The sequence below is a fragment of the Muscardinus avellanarius genome (assembly GCF_963383645.1).
Source record: "Muscardinus avellanarius genome assembly, chromosome: 5".
Lineage (NCBI taxonomy): Eukaryota > Metazoa > Chordata > Mammalia > Rodentia > Gliridae > Muscardinus > Muscardinus avellanarius.
Genome location: NC_137790.1, coordinates 135,460,869 through 135,480,621, shown reverse-complemented (window position 1 = coordinate 135,480,621; position 19,753 = coordinate 135,460,869). Strand labels below are relative to the sequence as shown.

The window sequence follows — 19,753 nt, the reverse complement described above, 5'->3', positions numbered from 1 at the left end:
CAGTCCTGACAACCTCTGCAGCCACCCCAGGCTCCCCAGGCAGGCTCTTGCAAGCTCCAGCTCCCAGAGTCCTAGTGTACTTTCTCCCCTTGGCCTCACTCCCGTCTCCACGTCAGCTTTTGCCCATCTTTTAAGACCCCGTGAATGTTTCAATTCCTCTGGACAGCCTTCCAGCTCCCTCCACGCTCCTCTTCCTCAGAAGACCTTTGGAACAGGATACTTCCTGTAGAACTTTTATCATACGCACACAACCCACTCTCGTACCCTGCCCAGCTCAGCTCCTCAGGGTCATAAGTTCTCGCCCATACTTTGAAGTCCTCTGAAAATTTTCAAAACGTAGTGAATGAGATTTTCTTTAATAAAATCATACATATATAAAGTAAAACACTGGGAAAGTATGGAAAGATAATCATTATCAATATGCCACCACTCACATTTTATTTACTTATTTACTTATTTATTTTTTGCGGTCCTGGGGATGGAACTCAGGGGCATTCTACCTCCGAGCTACACTCCCAGCCTTATTTTTTTATTCTTTGTTTTGAAACAGGGTCTCAGTGAGTTCCAAAGGGCCTCACTAAGTAGCTGAGGTTGTTTGCGAACTGTGATCCTCCTTTCTTAGCCTCCCAAATGCTGGGATCTCAAGTGTGCGCCACCACGCCTGACTATAATTTTTATTTTAGTGAGTAGGTTTTGGGAGTATAAAGTGAAGTTTATACTCTATATATGCTTTTATAACCCAATTGTAAAATATATATCATAGACAAATTCTTAATGGCTGTATAATATTTTATAATTTCATAATTTTAGTCAGTAACTTTTTTTTTTTTTTTGGTGGTACTGGGATTCCTGGAAGCCCTTCTACCTCTGTGATACACTCCCACGGGCTACACTCCCAGACCTATTTTATATTTTTTTATTTGGAAACAGGGTTTCTTAAGCCAGCGTGGCTGGCTCTGAACCAGCATAATCCTCCTGTCTCCGCCTCCCAAGCGCAGGGATTACAAGAGTGCGCCACTACGCCTGGCAGTAACTAACTTTTAAGTTTCTTCTGTGTTTTCTTCCTTCACATTTCTTTCTCCTTTCTCTACTGTTTTATTGTAAATAACACTGTGAGGAACATTCATGAACAAAAATCTATTTCAACATATGCTTGCTTTTTTTTTTTAGAATAAGTCTTTGGAAGTAGAATTGTTAAAGCAAAGCTTTGAACGTTTTGAAGCTCTCAATACACATCATCAAATAACTCTCTTGGAAATCTAAAAGAATCCATACTCTGTACAGGAGTGCCTATCACTTCACACCCTCTATAACAATCGTATTTATTGTTGTTGTTATTACAGCTCTCACCTTTTGGGTCTTACCACAGCAGGCCTTTGGCAAACATTCAGTTCAGTTAGCCTGAGAATGTGGATGCCGATATGTAAGGCCTGACTGTATAATGGGGTAAAGGAAAATAAGAAGATAACAAGACTTAGTGTCAGCCTTCAGGGAGCTTTGAAACCAGTACAGTGGATGGATGATGGATGGATGGATGGATGGATGGATGGATGGAAGGATGGATGGCCTGGGGACTAGTTCTCCGCTATCAGTTTTCTCAACAGTGCCATGAATATAAGGGGAATTGGGGAATCCCACAGTGCCTTGGTCTCAGCGGGATGTCCTTGGGTTCTTCTGGAAAAGGCTTTTGAGAGTATTCAGGAGAATCTCAGCAAAGGACCTTAATGCCACCTCCTGCCAAGGATCCTCTTGACTAGAGTCTCAGAGTCAGGAACCCATGGCGTTAGCCACCAGGATCGTGAAGGTGATGGTGGCATTTGGCCACAGGAGTGACTCTAGGTACCAGGGCCAGTGTGCATGCCCCTTCTAGCACCACACCCATCCCACAACTCTTAAAGGCCCCCAAGAGAGGCGGCTCCCCTCCTCCTCCTCCTCCTCCTCCTCCTCCTCCTCCTCCTCCTCCTCCTTCTTGGTACTGGGGTTTCTGGAAGCCCTTCTACCTCTGGGTTACACTCTCAGATCTATCTTAATATTTTTATTTGGAAACAGGGTCTCTTAAGCCAGCGCGGCTGGCTTCGAACCTGCGCCATCCTCCTGTCTCTACCTCCCAAGTGCGGGGATTACAAGCGTGCGCCACCACGCACGGCCAAGAGAGGCATTTCTACCCTTCTTACGGAGTGGGAGCAGAGCGTGGAGATGAAGGCGAGGTTTTAAGAGCATCGAGCTCTGGGTGGGGAGCCTCTCTTCCTGGGCAGGAGCATGCGCCCTGCCCCTCTTTCTGTGGCCCCCTGAGGTAGGCAGGCCTCCCTGAGCCAGCTGCTGGGCTGCACCTGCCTTCAGAAAAAGGCACCCGGTACTTAAGCAGGGGATGAATATTCATTGGCATGAACCTTTGCAAACTCATTTGGGGGAAAAAATTAGATCAGGAGAAGTAATCAGATTATTAAAAAGAAAAAGCAAGGACAGAAGGCAGCGGTGGAAGAAAGAACCACATTTAAAATGCAAGGAGAGATTTTCTTCCTGCGGAGTAGCTCTGACCCCCTGGACCATGCACCGGGAATAGTTAAGCTCTTACACATTTCTGCTGCATAAAAATGTTTTTCATTTTTTTTTGGGGGGTGAGGCTTCTGCTGAGGGAGGAGGGGCAGAGGCAACGTGCCCCCTCCACCTTTGAAAATTATAAAATAATGTTTTGAGGTTTCTATCTTATCTTCCATAGATATCAAGAAAAATTGTGAGAGCTAAAGAGGCTGGTGAGTGCTGAGTGACAGGTTAAAGGGCCCCAATAAAGATTAGATGGTCCACTATCTCCTGAGGAAATTGCATAAAAGTGGTTATTCCCTCTTGCTTCTATTAATTTCCTCTTCCTGGCTGCTTGGAAATAACCTGATGCTGCAGTTGGAGACGAGAGGCGCTTTCCATTATCTCAATCACTGCACTGTTTATGAGACACTTAATCTGTTTCTTTATAAAGTAATAGTACTGTAGGTGATGGATTCAGTGTCATGGGGAGTCTTCATGCAGGGACGGGAGGGGAGGGGCATTCTCAAGAGCATTGTAAGCAGCAGGTAATTTGTTACATCTCTGAGGCTCTGAGAAGTTGGGTGGGCGTTTCAAGGTGACCTTCTGGGTTCCAGCTAGAGGTGGCGCGCACCAGTCTCGTCATGCTCGAAGGGGGAGGGAAGTGTGTGCCTCGTCTGGCAGTCTGTGCTTAGGGGAGGGGTTTGCAGGTCTCCTCTCCTCACCTTTACTGCAGTCAGGGGTGGTAGAAGAGGTATAGGGGTGCCGCCCAGTAGCGTTGGCCCTTCCAGCTTAAAGTAGTTCTTCTGTCTGAGCTGTAATCATCTACAGGGATGGGAAGTAAGCGCCTCCCTTCCTTCTTAAGGAAACAAAGCAATTGTGAGCCTCACCCATGTCAGAAACACACAGCCTTCCTTTACAGGTATTCCTCTGACCAAGGTCTTCCACAAGTGCACAGCAAGGTCCATGTCGCCCTTCTCCTCCCACTACTTCCCGGAATAGTAAGGAAACTCTCCCCACTGGACCCTTCATGACCTAATTTCCATCCCTGCATCTCCAGTCTGCTTTGTCTTCCTCTCTCCTTCTGAATCTCGCCTCTAGCCACCCCCACAAAATGTGTCTTATGACCCTCATCTTATGAGGATGAATTTTCACACGATGTGCATTATCTGGCTGGTCCCCTGGGTTCACACAAGCAGAGCCCAGATCTTGCTGAACCGGAGGCAGTGGTTCCCTTGTCTTCCTCTCCCACTGGGAGAAAGCTCCCTAAGACCTGCAGCCCCTCCCTGTACACCGCTCCATTCCTCCTGCGTGGCACCTGGCTTGTGGTAGATCCTCCATATGCATTGGGTAAATGAGGGGCTGATCACTTTAGTAATGGGACAGACCTTAATTCTGTATCAAGAAGAGCAGCCCCTGAGTTTTACAAAACTGTCATCCACCTTAAAGTAGCTTGAAAAGTGCTGAGATGCATTTAGCTAAGCAATCACAGGAGGTCATTCATTCTTTTTTAAAACTATAGATCCTTTAGGTTCTAGGATTTATTGGCCCAGTTTGGGACTAAAAACTTGTATTCTGATCCTGAATTCTAGAACTCCCTGCAAAGAAAACTCGATTTTTTTTTTTTAAGAAAATAGGTTAGGATAGAGAAGAATCAGTGTTATGTACCACATATTAGGGCCAGCTTCGTTTCATATTTGAGTTTATTAAATTCTAGTTACCTGAAGGAGCTATAAGAAACATAGTTTGTTTATAGGTGTGTGTGTGTGTGTGTGTGTGTGTGTGTGTGTGTGTGTGTGTTACTGGGGATTGAACCCAGGGGCATTCTACCTCTGAGCTACAATCCAGCCCTATTATATTTTTTATTTTGAAACAGGGTTTCACTAAGTTGTGGAAGGCCTCGCCAAGTGGCTGAGACTGGCCGTCAATCTATGACCCTTCTGTCTCAGCCTCCTAAGTACTGGGATTATGGGGCCACAGCACTAAGCCCGGCCTGTTTCTAGATCTCTTATAGATAGGTTACCTTAGTAATAACCAAAGAGCCAGGAAGAAGTCTCATGATGGTGTGACCACTGTCCAGGGTTCATTTCTCTGGGAATGATGGAGTCAGGCCTCTTTCGAGACCCCTCTTCAGCACCTCTGTCTGAGGCTCCCTAAAGTCCACCTTGAACTCACTCCCCTCCCTTTCCTCCCCTTTGGGCCTCTTGCAATTCAGAGACTTAGCTACCCAGCACTGCCTTCCTCCCTTAGAAACCTTAAAGGAAGGCACTTTCTAAATGCTCTGCCACTTGTGGGTATTAGGATGATTGTTTATGCAGTTACCTTATTAAATGTAAAGTGAGGAGGCTTTTCAGTGCTGGAAAGAAAGAGAACATGCTCTGTTGCTCTTGGGCTGATGCATTAAGGAGATGACAGTGGGGCCAGCGCCAAATGGAATGTCACCCGGACACCTCCCACCTTCCCGGAGAGTCCTGCAGTGTCTGAGCAGCACAGGCTTGGGGCTTCTGGCTTCCTGGCTCCAAACCCGACTGGGGTCAGGATTGCTGGGGACTTACAAAGGAAAGGGCTAAGTGCATCTCCAGGAAAGAGACGAAAGAAAGGGGTGGGAGGAATGGAAGAGACTCTACTAAGTGGGCTTGGGAAGATAGATTAGTACAACAGTTTCTTAGATTCTTTGGGTATGGCATTCAGTGTTTTCTACTTTGCCATTTTATTTATTGATTTTTTTTTGTAAACACCCAAACTGATATTTCTTTCTACAGAAACCTACCTTCCTTCTTTTCTCCTTTTCTTCCTTCCTTCCTGCTTTTTTTTCCTTTGATGGAACCCAGGGCATTTTTCAAGCTTCACCATCAGTACTTTTTAAAAATCTTTTGTTTTGAAACTGAGTCTCGCTAGGTTGCTGAGAGCCTCACAGAGTTGCTGAGGGTGATCTCAAACCCACAGTCCTCCTGTCTCAGCCTCCCAGATACTGGGATTACAGGCATGTAATACCACACCAGGGTCTATAGAGACTTTGCTGTTTAGAATGTGCTGAGATATATCAGAAAGTGGCCTGTTTTTACCTGGGTTACCACAGAAGCTATGGTTTCTTACAAGTGGGAAATAGCATCTACCCAAGTGCATCCCAGGATTGTGAATCCTAGAGTATGTTCTCCAAAGAACAGCTTTTCAGTGGGAAAGTATAGCATTCTAGATCCTATTTTTTCTTTGAAGTTCTGAGAAACTTTGCAATGAAAAAATTAATGAGCCAGGCATGGTAGTGCATGCTTATAATCCAGCATTCGGGAGGCTGAGACAGGAGGATCGCAGTTCACGGACAGCCTCAGCTACTTACTTAGGCCCTTCACAACTCAATGACACCCTCTTTCAAAAAATAATAAAGACTAAAAAATAAGACTGGGGGTGTAGCTCGGAGGTAGAATTCCCCTGGCTTCTGTCCCCAGTACTACAAAAAAAAAATAAATTAACTTTTTAGGTCCACATTTTCAAAATATCTGACCACTGAACCCTTTTGTCCATAATATGTATTTTAAGCTCTAAGGAATTGCATTCCATGGAAGAGAGTTTGGTTACACCACTCCAGAACATTCCATCCCATGGAGGTAGCCGCCCATCTAGGATGAGTTCCCATCCCCGGGCACATCCAGGCCAACTGGAAACCACTTCCTTGCTTTAAGTGAGCAGCAGAGTGAGAAGGCTTTCACAGCATAGGAAAACCGTTCTTCCATCTCCTCTTGGCAGAAAAGTGGTGGATGTTTTTCAGATAGCTTGTGTGTGTATCATAACTATCATTTCTCCCACTGTGTGATCACTGGTAACTTTTTTAACCTCTCCGTGTCCCAATTTCCTCATTAGCGGAATGGAGATAATAATAGCCACCCCATAGAGTAATGCCTGCAAAGCACTTAACAAGACAAGTTAGCAGATGGTGGCTACTGCTATTATTAAAGAACACTCTGCACTTTCCAGGAGGGAACAATATATTTGGGGAGATGAGTTTCGTATAAGCAGAAGCCATTATCATGGTACTTCTGGTAAGACAATCATCGCCTTATTATGACAGTCCGACTACACTGGATCAAGAGTTCTTTGAAAATAGACTGTGTTCCCTGGGTCAGCACAGTAAATACTTGTTACATGAACTGGTGATGTACATCAGGAAGCCAGATACCCAAGGAGAATGACAGAGTGGGTTTCCTAGGAAAAGTTGGAGGCTAAGATGGAGAGGAAGGGCCTCAGGGAGATAGAGCAGATAGGATCACACTTTAAAAAATATCTTTTATTACTGGTGATGGAACCCAGGGGCATTCTACCTCTGAGCTGTATCCCCAGACCTATTTTCTATTTTTTTTTTATTTTGAAACAGAGTCTCACTGAGTTGCAAAGGGCCTCACTAAGTAGCTGAGGCTGTCCACAAACCACGTCCTTCTGTCTCAGCCTCACAAATTCTGGGATTACAAGCCTGCACCATCACACCAGGCTGGGATCACACTTTTAAGGGACCAGCCTGGAGGAAATCAGATGTCCAGATTTGAGGGCCTTCTACTAATGAGTTATCCTCAAAGATAGTCATTGAGCATAAAGGTGTTGCAGGGCATGATTCTTGTTGGTTGGTCCCCCAGGGAACGAGGAAGAGGTGTCCCTATGCGAGAGCATCCCCAGTGGGCTCTGAGATGTACCAGGTGTTCTGACCTTCTCCCATATACTTGATAGATGATTCTGATCTCATGATGCATTCCCCAGGATACTACCTGCAGAATCATTCTTTTCTTGCCCCACCCCAGAAAGCATATCAAAATGCAATTAAGGGAGAATGATGTTGCTAAGGCAGTGACCTTGAAATCACTTTAATTTCTTTTTAGAGAATCGCTCATGAATTTCAGCCCTTTGCCATTATTCATAGCAAGTGCTTGTTAACCATCTCATGGTGTCTCTCGCAAGTGTCGCAACATGGCATTTTTGAACCATGAAGCTTGGTCCACTGTCTACCTGGACCCCTTTCCATATGAGGTTACGAGGCTAGAATCCTTTAGAGAATGGCTCAAGGAAGGAACCTGGCTATGACCCAGGTAGAAAGGCAAGAGAAGAACCACGTACAGAGCCCCGGTGTTCCAGGCGCAGACCTACACATTAGATTCATTTTTTTCAGTGAAACCTTTTGACACATCTGAGAGGGAAGACTCATTTTTTTCATATTGTTTGAGGGAGAGAAGCCATTGGTATCAGGAAAAGTATATTTCACTGAGGATGTTTGAAAAACCGGAAGTTTTATACAAGTTTCTGGTGCAAGGAGGTACTTCAATATTCTTTTCAGGAGGGAAGAGCATTTTATTTCTACAGTCTCAGGGAAGGACCTCTGGCTGTCATTCTTCCACTAATTCTTCCATGATGTCTTTGTATTCCAGCCTGTCCTGCAGGGACATTCAAGGCCAGCCAGGAAGCTGAGGGCTGCTCCCACTGTCCCTCCAACAGCCGGTCTCCTTCAGAGGCGTCTCCCATCTGCACCTGCCGGACGGGCTATTACCGAGCGGACTTTGACCCCCCGGAAGTGGCATGCACAAGTAAGTGTCTAATAAGAGTTTTGGGCAGGGGCATTGGGTTCCTTGACAGTGCACGTTGTGAGCCCTGGAAGAAAACATATCCTTTCCTTGCTGTACAAAGGAGAAATGTGGCCCGTGGTGCTGAAATGGACAGCTCCTCCACAACAGGGCCCTGCTACTCAACAGCAGGTCAAGATAATGCTCTCTCTTACCCCCTCCTTCCAGATTGGAAGGCCATCCTCCCCCCTAGGAGGACAAGGCCACAGAGGAATATTTCATACATACTTGCAGTTTGATGGACAGAAAATAAAACTGAACTCGAGTGGAAAACAAAACATGTCTTAGTGCTGGCCTTGTAGCATATGAAACCTTTGCCGGGTACGGAGGAGGAATAAAAGTGTCTTCTAGATCAAGGTCCTGAGCTCGATCAATGCTTATAGATTTGAACTGAGGAAAAGCTCATCCTCTTGTACACTGATTTTCCCCAGACCTCCCTCTCTGGTAGATGGAGATTAACAAAAATGATTCCATAGTTTTTTGCTGACCAGAATCCCTGTCTTTCTGTGCTGGTGTGTCCTCCACTGATTTCTGTGGTCCCTCAAGAGGGCCTTCATTGAACCTGAGAAGCATTGTTTAATGTACTTCTTTAGAAGACACTTAAGGAAGTTGGGTGTGATGGGCCACACTTGTAATCCCAGCATCTGGGATGCTGGAACAGGAGGATTGTGCTTTGAAGACAGCCTCAGCTACTTAGGTCCTTTGCAACTCAGTGATACCCTGTTTCAAATAAAGAATAAAAAATAGGGCTAAGGGTATAGCTCAGAGATAGAATTCCCCTGGGTTCCATGCCCAATACTGCAAAAAAAAAAAAAGACACTTAAGGATGTTGAATCAGTGGCCTGGGTATCCAGAAAGGCCAGTCTTCACGATGGTCAGACCACATGATAGTCTCACAGCTTCCCTCCTGGAAACATTTTGTTTCACTTCTGCTCCTAAACCCCTCACACTAGCCAGGCTCTCTCTGCAGATGAGTCCATGCCAACAGGAGCCTGGATCTCCTGGCTTCCTACCTCAGCAGACGTACCCTGTAGATTCAGCCAATCTTTGGATAAGACTACTGGAAGGGAGGTGGACAAGTGACCAAATGCCCAGGATGCAAGTGTAGAAATTTCCCCCTTTAAGAGTACCTCTTCCATTTATTTCTCAAGAGTTCTCTTCAATGCCGGGCGTGGTGGCGCACGCTTGTAATCCCCGCGCTTAGGAGGCAGAGACAGGAGAATCACGCAGGTTCGAAGCCAGCTGCGTGCACTGGCTTAGGAAACCCTGTTTCCAAATAAAAAATGTAAAAATAGGTCTGGGAGTGTAGCCCGGAGGTAGAAGGGCTTCCAGGAACCCCAGTACCATCGAAAAAAAAAAAAAAAGAGTTCTCTTCCAGCCACCTTACCTGATGCACCTGAACCCACTAGACCAATTCCTGGGAAACACAAGGAAGTCTCCAATCTGTACATGATAGGACCACGCTCGACCTACCCATCTGCAAGTTCACTTTCTTGAATTAGACCTACGGACATTTTCCACTTGACTTTGGTACAGCCAGTTCTGGGGTCAGGCTTACCTCCCTTGCCCCCAAAATTTGTTATCCCAAAATACTCTTCCCACATTCCTCAGAGTGGGCTGGAGCTGGACTTGCCTGTGCACATCTCCATCACTGTCACACCTTCACATAGTCCTGTGTCTTAACCCCGAGACGTGGAGCCCTAGACCAGAAATTGCTCAATCAAAGTTATGTGCAGCTGTGATGGCCAGGCATGACAGCAGCTCTTGAGTGCCCCGTCCACCTCCCTGCCTTAACTTGCATGGACAAGCATGTGTTGGGGGTACCCAGAGGGAAGGGCTGGGGTTCAACACGGTGCCAGGCAAAACAAGTGTAAATAAAGCTATTATTTTATCGAGCCTCATTATATATTTGATTTATTGTGTGCCAGGGAAGTACTGTATGAAAAAGTCAATTTGTTGGCTTTTATATTCTCATTAGGGTTTCCTTTTAAAGCATTCTAATTGGAGGTGCCATCTGTTCTCTTAAAAAGGCATCACACATCACCACAGTAAATAATTTTTCAGATACAAGGAGCATATCTGGAGCTATCTAGACAAGGCACAGCCCTGCTCTGTGGCCTGGGGGGCCCAGCTGGCCCCGCACGTAGAGCAGGGCAGGTATGCCGGGGCCCAGCCAGAGGCTCGGTTTGAGCCTGGGGCCGGCAGGGATTGCACACTTAGCAAGTCTTCCATCTGTCCCAGCAAGGGATAATTATAGCCTGGCTGGGCACTGGAGATGGCCAGGTAAAGAAGAAGAGAACTGTCTTTATAAAATGTACAGGAAAGCAACCATCTACAGGATCCTGGTCCTGAGAGTGGAGGGGAAGGAGCAATGTCACAAGAATCCTCAAGCTGTGGCCTAGAACTCTTGAAGGATTTTGGGTCTTGCTTATTGCCATTGTCTCTAAATGAGGTTATAGCCACAGTCCACCACTCACCTGTAATACTGAGCATTTTGTTAAGAATCTTATAAGCCAGGCATGGTGATGCATACCTGTAATCCTAGTATTTAGGAGGCAAAAACAGGAGGCCAACCTTGGCAATTTAGCGAGACTCTGTTTCAAAATAAAAAGTAAAATTGGTCTGGGGGGTATAGCTCAGAGGTAGAATGCACTCGAGTTCAATCCTCAGTAACACACACACACACACACACACACACACACACACACACAATCTTATAACTGTATGTGCCCTCTTACAGGGCTATAAGATCTATAGTGCCATAAGAATTAATATTTTTAGTGGGTCCTATTCATCTTTGGGAGCCAACATGTATGTATTCACTATATTCTTACAGTACTAAGAGTGTTCATTTAGTTCCTCTAGAGACTGGGAATGAAAAATTGTGTAGGCCGGTTTGAGCATTTATTCACTTTCTTTTTAATCTACTGGGAGATCCAGGGACTTTCTTTACCTTTGCGAAGCCCTGGAAACCCTGGATGTCCACTCTTCCCTTGGACTTTGTCAGTGGACTCTGCACACATGGGGTGCACCCCAAGGCAGTGTAAAAGGGGCTGGTGTGGGCCCTGGGTGACCTCAGAACAGGGTGTCACAGTGGCTTCTGAGTCAGCCGTCATGTGACAGCTGCTGGTCTACAGACATCTAGCCTCCTCTTCCTTCTCTTCCTTGCAACTCTTCCCAGGCCTGTGATGGTTTAATTTCTACGAATGAGTTCCTGGACGATGGTCCCTTGCCCAGTCCTGGCCCAATAATGGCTCACACTCAACAGGAGGCCTCATCGTCCCAGCCTAGGCCATGCATGGGTGGAGGGAGGTGAGAGTTTGGGGGCAGCTACAAGCGGGTCACAGGAAACTCCCCTCCATGCTGATGAAAATGGATGAAGTCGAGCTACTGGGCAGTGGGCATGATCTTTACTGCAGTGTTACCAAAGTTTCACTTACAATGGAGGAACAGAGGAGGGGACAAAGACAGACAGACAGACAAAGGGAGGTGACAAGGACTAGAGTCTGCCCTCCTGGGGAGGCCTGCAGAGGGCTGTGGGCTGAGGAGCCCCTCTGAGCTTTGGGCTTGCTGTGTGGGCTTCAACCATTGCCCTTGCTGGCCTTCCTCTGCAGACCTGTAGGAGAAACACAGAGTGTGTTTTTCCTCTCCCCTCATACTGTGATCAACACAGAAAACCGCAATCTTGAAAATCGTGAGGATGCTCCCTACCAGCAAGCAAGCAATTCTGCATCAATGGACACCAGCTAGGTGCCCCCTAATTCAATTCAGCTCTGACACTGTCTACCTAGAGGTAGTGTCAGGGCCCACAGGTTGAGGGCTCAAACCCCAAGACTGCCCCTTCCCACTTGAGATGCCAGGCACGAGCCCCAGTTTGTTTCTTTGGTTGTGGTACTGGGGTGTTCTACCTCTGAGACATACCCCTTGCCCTTTATTTTTTCTTTTATTTTGAAACAGGGTCTTGCTGAGTTGCTGAGGACCTCACTCAGTTGCTTATGGTGGCCATGAATCTGCCTGTCATCCTCCCTGTTGAGCCTCCTAAGTCCTGAAATTACAGGTGTGCACCACCGCACCTGGCTTCCAGTTTGTTTAACCTGTGCTTCTGACAGACCAGCTATAAATCTCAGTTCCCACAAGCACCTTCTTTAGTTCAATTAATGTGCTGGAAGAACTCAGGGAAACATGTTTACCAATTTTTTATAAAGAGTACCACAAAGAATACAGACGAAGGGATGCACAGGGTGAGGTATGAGAGAAGGAGCCAGGAGGGTCTATGTTTTTGCAAGAGCACTCCAACCTCTCGGGATCCCCACACATTCTGCCAGCCAGAAGCACTCCAAACGCAGTCCTTTTGGGTTTTATGGAAACTTCATTACATATGCATGATTGGCTATAGCCTTGGCCATTGGTGACCAACTTAACATTCAGCTCCTCTCTCCTCCCTGGAGATTTGGGAGGTAGAACAGAAAGTCCCAGCACGCTTAATCTCGCCTTGGTGACCAGCTGCCACCCTGAAACTACCCAGGGGCTACAACATTCACAGACCAAAACATACCACTTGGGAGAGTCCAAGGATTATAAGAGTCTCATGCCAGGAAACGGGTTGAGGACAAAGAGCAGATATATATTTCACAACATCACACAGTCTGCCTCACTCGTGCACTCTCCACAAGGACCTCGAGGTCCCTGGGGAGTCCCTCCATCCCTCCAAGGCCCCAGTGGGTCCAGGGATCGCTTATGGAATCATCAGTCACATGGGCTTTGGCACCTCGGACATACGCGCCTGAGTCTTGACTCTGTCTCTTGCTGTCTCTGTGACCTTGATCTAGTTTCTCAACTTTCTTACATCCTGCAGTTCCGTTCTCACAACCTCATAATAACGTATGCCTCTTTTCGAGTTGTTATGAGGATTAAGCAAAATCGTATTATAGCACATTTGGCACAGCGCCTGGTTCGTAGTAAACTCTCAATCGATGTTAGAACTTGCTTTAGTTTTATCCCTGGAAAGAGTGCAACAGATATTGAAGCTTCCAGCGCCAGAGGATGTTGGAGAACTGAAAGTAAAATGAGGCTGTCAAGGGGAGCCCAGGTTTGACTCCACCCCTGAGTGTCACAGCGACGTCCATTGTGTGGACCCAAAGTACACAGTCACCTTGGACAGGAGATTCTGAAGAATGAGAATCTTCAGGTTTCTCAAGCCTGGGGGTTTCCCTATACCCAGGCATGCTCTGGGCAGCAGGAGATAGAGAACTTGCTATACCTTCTCACTGGGATGGGAGGAGCCATGTCTGATAAGACTGGCCTTCAGTTCTTAGGGCGTCATGCCTCCCACCCAGGGAGACGAGCTCACTCTGTCCACAAGAGGATCAGATGGGGAGGGGAGCCGAGTGGGGGTCAGCCACACAGAGTGAGTGTCAAGGCTAAGGAAGGAGCGTGCAGCCACGTGAAACAGCACAGCAATGTGTGGCTTTGGGTTTTCAATAATTTCCAATTTACCGGGGAAGAAATGGAAAGGAAGGATTTATGAAGCAGGTGAAAATAGATAATTGTGCCTTCTAAAATTGCGGTCTGCGAATAACTATGTGAAAGGGCTGGTGTGAAAATAATTACCTTGTTACATTTCTGACCACAGAAACCCTTTTTCTGTCACCCACATGGGAGAAATTTTGATGGATCACGGAGGCAAGCTAGTGCTTGTCCTGTTTTTGATTTCTCCTTCCAGTGCAGCAGCTGTCCCTCTGCAGTTTTTATCACGGAAATGGCATGAAGAAGGGGATCCAAAGACGCCGTGTCCTCCGAGCCCCTTGCCATCCTCTCAGAGAGAAGGCACAGTGCCAGCCAGACCTCTGAGGTCCTACTGGAGGCAGGTCCTGACCTTCCTCCTGACGCATAGAGGGGCTGGGGCCTCCAAATTTGGCTCAGTGGTGTGACCTGGTGCAAGTTACACAGCTCTATGTATGTGGTGTGTGTGTGTGTGTGTGTGTGTGTGTGTGTGTGTGTGTGTGTGTGCCAGTAGGGATTGAACCCAGGGGCATTCTACCTCTGACCTACACCCCCAGCTGTATTTTATTTTTTTATTTTTTTACGTTTTTGGTGGTACTGGGGTTCCTGGAAGCCCTTCTACCTCCGGGCTACACTCCCAGACCTATTTTTACATTTTTATTTGGAAACAGGGTCTCCTAAGCCAGCACGCACGGCTGGCTTTGAACCTGCGCGATCCTCCTGTCTCTGCCTCCCAAGCGCGGGGATTACAAGCGTGCGCCACCACGCCCAGCTATTTTATTTTATTTTTAAATTTTTTTTTACTGGTACATTGTATTCATACATCATAATGGGATAAAAAAAAACTTGTGTAGACATATATGCACACATCACCTAGTTAGCCCCTACCCAATCCCCAACCCATTCCCTCCCCATCCCACCTTCCCACACTTGGCTTAGTGGTTGACATCAGTATGTTAGGTACATCCTGTGCTTTAGAGAGTTTCCTTCTTCCCCCTTCCATCCCCTCAGTTAGGTCCCCTTATTTGCTCCTCTATATTGTCTCCTTTTTCATCTAGAGTTCCTCTTATGACCCATTTCTCCTTAGTATTCGCATATTAGGGAAAGCATCCGATTTCTTATAACTGACTAATCTCAATTTTATTTTTTATTTTGTAACAGGGTTTCCCTAAGTTTCAGAGAGCCTCTAAATTGCTGAGGCTGGCTGTGAACCTGTGATCCTCCTGTCTCAGCCTCTCAAGTACTGGGATGACAAGCAGGGGCCACTATGCCAGGCTGCCATAGCCATTTTGAATAGAAGCTTCTTTGTTGGCAAAGTGGATATGACAGAGCCCAAATTAGAAGGTTGCAGAAATAAAATGATCGAATGTAAGGGACACTTTGGGATGAGACCTCAGATCTGTCTGCCTTCAATGAGAGCTAAACTTTGGGAGCTTATAGAAGGTGTTATTGATGGTCACGGCAAAGATGGTGACTTGCTATTATTTTCACTCTATTTTTTTGCGGTACTGGGGTTCCTGGAAACCCTTCTATCTCTGGGTCACACTCCCAGACCTATTTTATATTTTATTTGGAAACAGGGTCTTTTAAGCCAGCGTGGCTGGCTTCTAACCTGTGTGATCCTCCTGTCCCTGCCTCCCAAGCGCGGGGATTACAAGCGTGCGCCACCACGCCTGGCTTATTCTCACTCTCGAAGGGTGAAAATCCTCTCTTTCCTCTCATATATATATATATATATATATATATATATATATATATATATATATATATATATATATTTTTACTAGAGATTGAGCCCAGGGCTGCTATTCTACCTCCAAGCTACACTCATAGCCCTTTTATTTTAAAACAGGTTCTCACTTAGTTGCTGAGCATCTTGATAAGTTGCTGAGGCTGTTCTTGAACCTGAGAGGGAGAGAAAGACAGAGACAGAGAGAAAGAGAATGATAGCCAGATAATGCACCTGGACCATCCCAGGACAACCTGCACCAGGCCACACTGCACCCTCAAGGGATTCATCCCTTCAGGCCTGCCTTCAAACGCTAGCGGCAGCACATTTAAAATCCAAGCCATAGCAACGAGTTTGCCAATGACAGCTGCCTTTAGACTACTTAGTTCTCAATCGTAGCCTCAGTGTGGCCTGGGAACTTGCTAGGCGTACAGGTCTTCAGCCCCTCCCCGGACCTACTGAATGCGAAACTCTGGGTGGAGCTCAAGGGGTCAGTTTTAACAAACCCTGCAGGAGAAGCTGAAGGCTGCTGAAGGCTGAGAGCATGGATTTAGAATTAGGTAATGTTTCCCTGCCCTCCACTTTGTGATTCACGGCCTGCCCATCCCCATCAGCATCCTCTGCGCCCTGCTGCCTGGCAGGCTGGGCCAGGAGCTGTGAACCTGTGTGTGTGAGAAAGGCGAGGGGTGGGATTGGCTTTGAGAGCGCATGCGTGTCTGTGTTCAAGTGGTTCTGGGGACACTCTCACCAGACCTCTGAACAACCCACACCTACTCTGCTACTCTGGCTAATTTTTCATTTTATTCTCACTCGGTGTCCACAGCCAAGACGTGTGGAGACCTACAATGTACACCACCAACTGGGCGTGAGAAGAGAATAAAAATCAGAGAACACAGCCAGGCTGGAGTGCACTCAGGGAGGCTGAGGGGGAAACCAAGGCATAAGCAAAGTCCTGGGTGGGCACCACGCACCTGAGTGCAGATGGAGGGCCTAGTGAGTAGGGGTTATAAGTAGGTTATAAACATCAGCACTTAGCTGCCCCCCCCCCGCCCCAAGGCTCAACTGGGAAGAGATCAGGCCAGGAAGAAACCTCTGGAGCTGCCACGCAGGGAGGGTTCCCCAAACCAATATGGCAGGAGGGCCCTCTGGCAGCAAATCCTCCATCTGATACAGGAATCCAGGGTTATACACTGGGGACTGCCAGGTTGTCCCTATGTTACACCTTGGGGATGACTTGAAGTACTTTTCTAAAGTAGACTGTTTCACAAATGTTTATCTCTATTAATTGAGAGCTTGGGACATTTTTTTGTGTGTGTTGTAGTGGTGATTGAACTCAGGAGATATTCTGCCTCTGAGCTATACCCACAGCCCTATTTTATTTTATTTTATTTACTTTTGAAACAAGGTCTCACTAAGTTTCAGAGGACCTTGCTAAGTTGCTGTGGCTGGCTGTGAACCTGTGATCCTCCTGTCTCAGCCTCCCAAATACTGGGATTACAAGCATGTGCCATCATGCCTGGACTTGTGACATATTAAAAGAAACAGCTTTGCCCTTTGCTGACCAGGGCTTTCATAAATGATACACCATGCACCCCCATTCTGTACACAAGGGCTGCTTCATTTTACCTTGATGTATGATCCACATCACACATACAAAAATACATCACTTGGAGTTGAGAGAGGGAGGGAGGGAGGGAGGGAGGGAGGGAGGGAGGGAGGGAGGGAGGAAGGGCGAGAGAGAGAGAGAGAGAGAGAGAGAGAGAGAGAGAGAGAGAGAGAGAGAGAACACGAACAAGCCTGTGTTTTCTTTGAATTGAACTCAACACCAGGGTCATAGATCAGCAGGATCCAGGGCAAGCCTTTTTCTGGGTGTCTGAATTTGGGCTCCTACCCTGTGCTGGCCAGGTAGGTGGTTTACACATGGATACAGAGTGGAGGGCATGGAGCTGCAAGCTGCAAGCTGTTTATAGCTGTCACTGTTATTTCAAGAAGGGTCAGTGTTGCCTGTGTAAGTGTGCTTTCACACTTCTGTAATCTACCCTTTCTTTTTGCGGTTGTTTGACCCAGTGGATGCCACCTTTATGAGGAATCACATAGCTCTAAGTTCTAAGCTAACAGCCAGGCACACACACTGACTTCCTGTTTCAGCACAGTGTGCGTTAAGAGCATTTGGAGTCACGGATTGTTAACATCAGGAGTGCCCGAAAGTCCCACCACCCAAACTCTCCCCCACCCCTGCCAGGTCAGTCTTCCCTCTCCAGCACCCCTGAGAGGTGATCATTCCATTTTTATTATTCTTGAGTGTTTGTGGTGGCAGACAATTCATACAGTCCGCAGGGCTCTTCATTCCATTGCCAGCAGCCAACCTTCATCATGGTAGGAGAGATTTCTGGACTCTGCGTCGGGAACCCCTTCTACCCCTTACCCTTGGTTGGCTGTTGAGGACCAGTGCTCATCCAGCCAGGGGCTTCAATGTTTAAGGACACCTTTGCCCTCCTTCCATAACCATCCACTTTAGGCTAAACATCTGTTATTGTATCTGTCCTCAAAGCACATGATTTCCTGAACCCCCTGCCGCCACCACTTCCATTCCAGCCTGTCTTTTCTGAATTCCTCATAGTTATCATTAGAACTCTCAAATGTAGCAGCCAGAGTGTAACCTGTGATTCTCCTTCTAGAGCACGGCTTAGTGGGGAAGTGATGGATTTTTCTCCCACGTGCAGGATACTGTTGAGTGTTTATTTTGGTTGCATTCCTGACACCATGGGCTACCAAAGAGTGCATTGGCCTACTAAACAGCCAGTGTTTTTGTTTGTCCCATCAGAAAATGCTGCCCATTTGGGTCTCCCAGGTTGCACACTTATAAACAGGACTTCAAGAAATTTTGTCCTGTGGACTTAGACATTGTTCATGCCCAAATCATTCTGAATACTGATTGGGTCATCATCAATGAACAGTATTAAGACTGTGTTCTCTGGGGCCCATGCCCAGTTTAAGCCCTGCTCTGCCTCTGGGACAAGGATCAAGTCTTTCCTGAGCCTCCATTTCCTCATCCATAAGATGGGGATAATACCAGTGTTTTACTCACCACCATAGGGAATTAAATGCAATGATATTATTTGAAACAATGTTTGACCTGTGAAACATATAATAATGAAGCAGACTAGCTGGGCACACATTTGCAATCCCAGTACTTGAGAAGCTGAGACAGGAGGGTCACAAGTTCTCAGCCAGCTTTAGCAACTTAGCAAGGCCCTCTGCAACCCAGTGAGACCCTATTTCAAAAATTAAAAAATAACATAGGGTCTGGGGTGTAGCTCAGAGGTATAACTCTTGATTTAAATACCCAGTACCATGATAAATAAATAAATACAAGCTATTTTATTTCATTATTATCATCAGAGTTGTCTACTCTACTTTCATGTTATTTTCATTTCTAAAGCAGTTAAAATCCAGTCCATTGTCATTTAGTTGACATTATTTCCTTTGATACACATTATTTGAGTACTTTTTCAGTTACCCCTGCAGATATCTAAGTATACCCTTTTTCTGCGTTTTCTCTGTAGGCCAGTAAACTTTAAGAAACGATTCAGGGTGTGGTGGCACACGCCTTTAATCCTAGTACTTGAGAGGCTGAGATGGAGAAGCAAGAGGAGGGGGGAGGCTGCGGAAGAGGGGGGAATAATTATATCAGGAATTATGTCAGGTGGCCTGACTTATACTCAGGGAACACATGCTGGTCCATGTCATTTGCTGAGGCTCACAAAACACTGACTTAATTGTGAAGTTCCAGAGGTAGGAGGGAATTGAGGCCAAATATTCTCATTTAATATGCTTTCTTCTTGATTTAAAAAATCAAAACAAAGCCATTCACCTCACAGCTTGAGGATCCTTTCTGGACATGGATGCTCCTTTGTGGTCTCCAGACATGGCCCTGATGTCAGATTCCTAGGCGCTGGTGCTAGGCAGGACTGGTTGGGGATGAACGTGAAACTCAGCGGCAGCTGCAGCTCCAGGTTCCTGAATCTTCCAGCTTAGTTCTGTGACTCAAAGCAGAAGACAGACAGGAGCAGGTGGTTCTGCATCTTCTGATCTTCTGTCTCCTGCTAGACAGGATAGAGAATGGTTGCCTTGCAATCTCTGAGTATTCTGTGCTGGTTACAGCCGTTTGGGCACAGGGCTTTCACCTGTCCACAGAACTGGAAGCTCTTAGATGCACTGCTCTGAGTGTTTTTCTTTTACCCACTATTACCTTACAGAACAACTGCCCAAATAGCCAAGGGGTAAGAGCTCCACTGTTTGCATGAAGAGAACCACGCTCGACTCTTGGCTCCACCTTCCCCTTGCTGTGTGGCTTGGGTAGGTTACCAACCTCTTCAAATCTCTGGGTGTTTTCCAAAAC

The 19,753-nt window shown here is 46.6% G+C and overlaps 1 protein-coding gene across 2 annotated transcripts in view; it reads left to right on the top strand.

The window, feature by feature from the left end:
* EPHB1 (EPH receptor B1) overlaps positions 1-19,753 on the top strand; it is a gene marked incomplete at both ends in the record, with an annotated part of 441,334 nt that overhangs the window by 282,250 nt on the left and 139,331 nt on the right. For both annotated transcript variants that reach the window (XM_080696677.1, XM_080696676.1), the window contains one exon: positions 7,929-8,084. In XM_080696677.1, the coding sequence (XP_080552803.1) occupies positions 7,929-8,084 (156 nt within the window). The remainder of the gene's footprint in view (positions 1-7,928; positions 8,085-19,753) is intronic.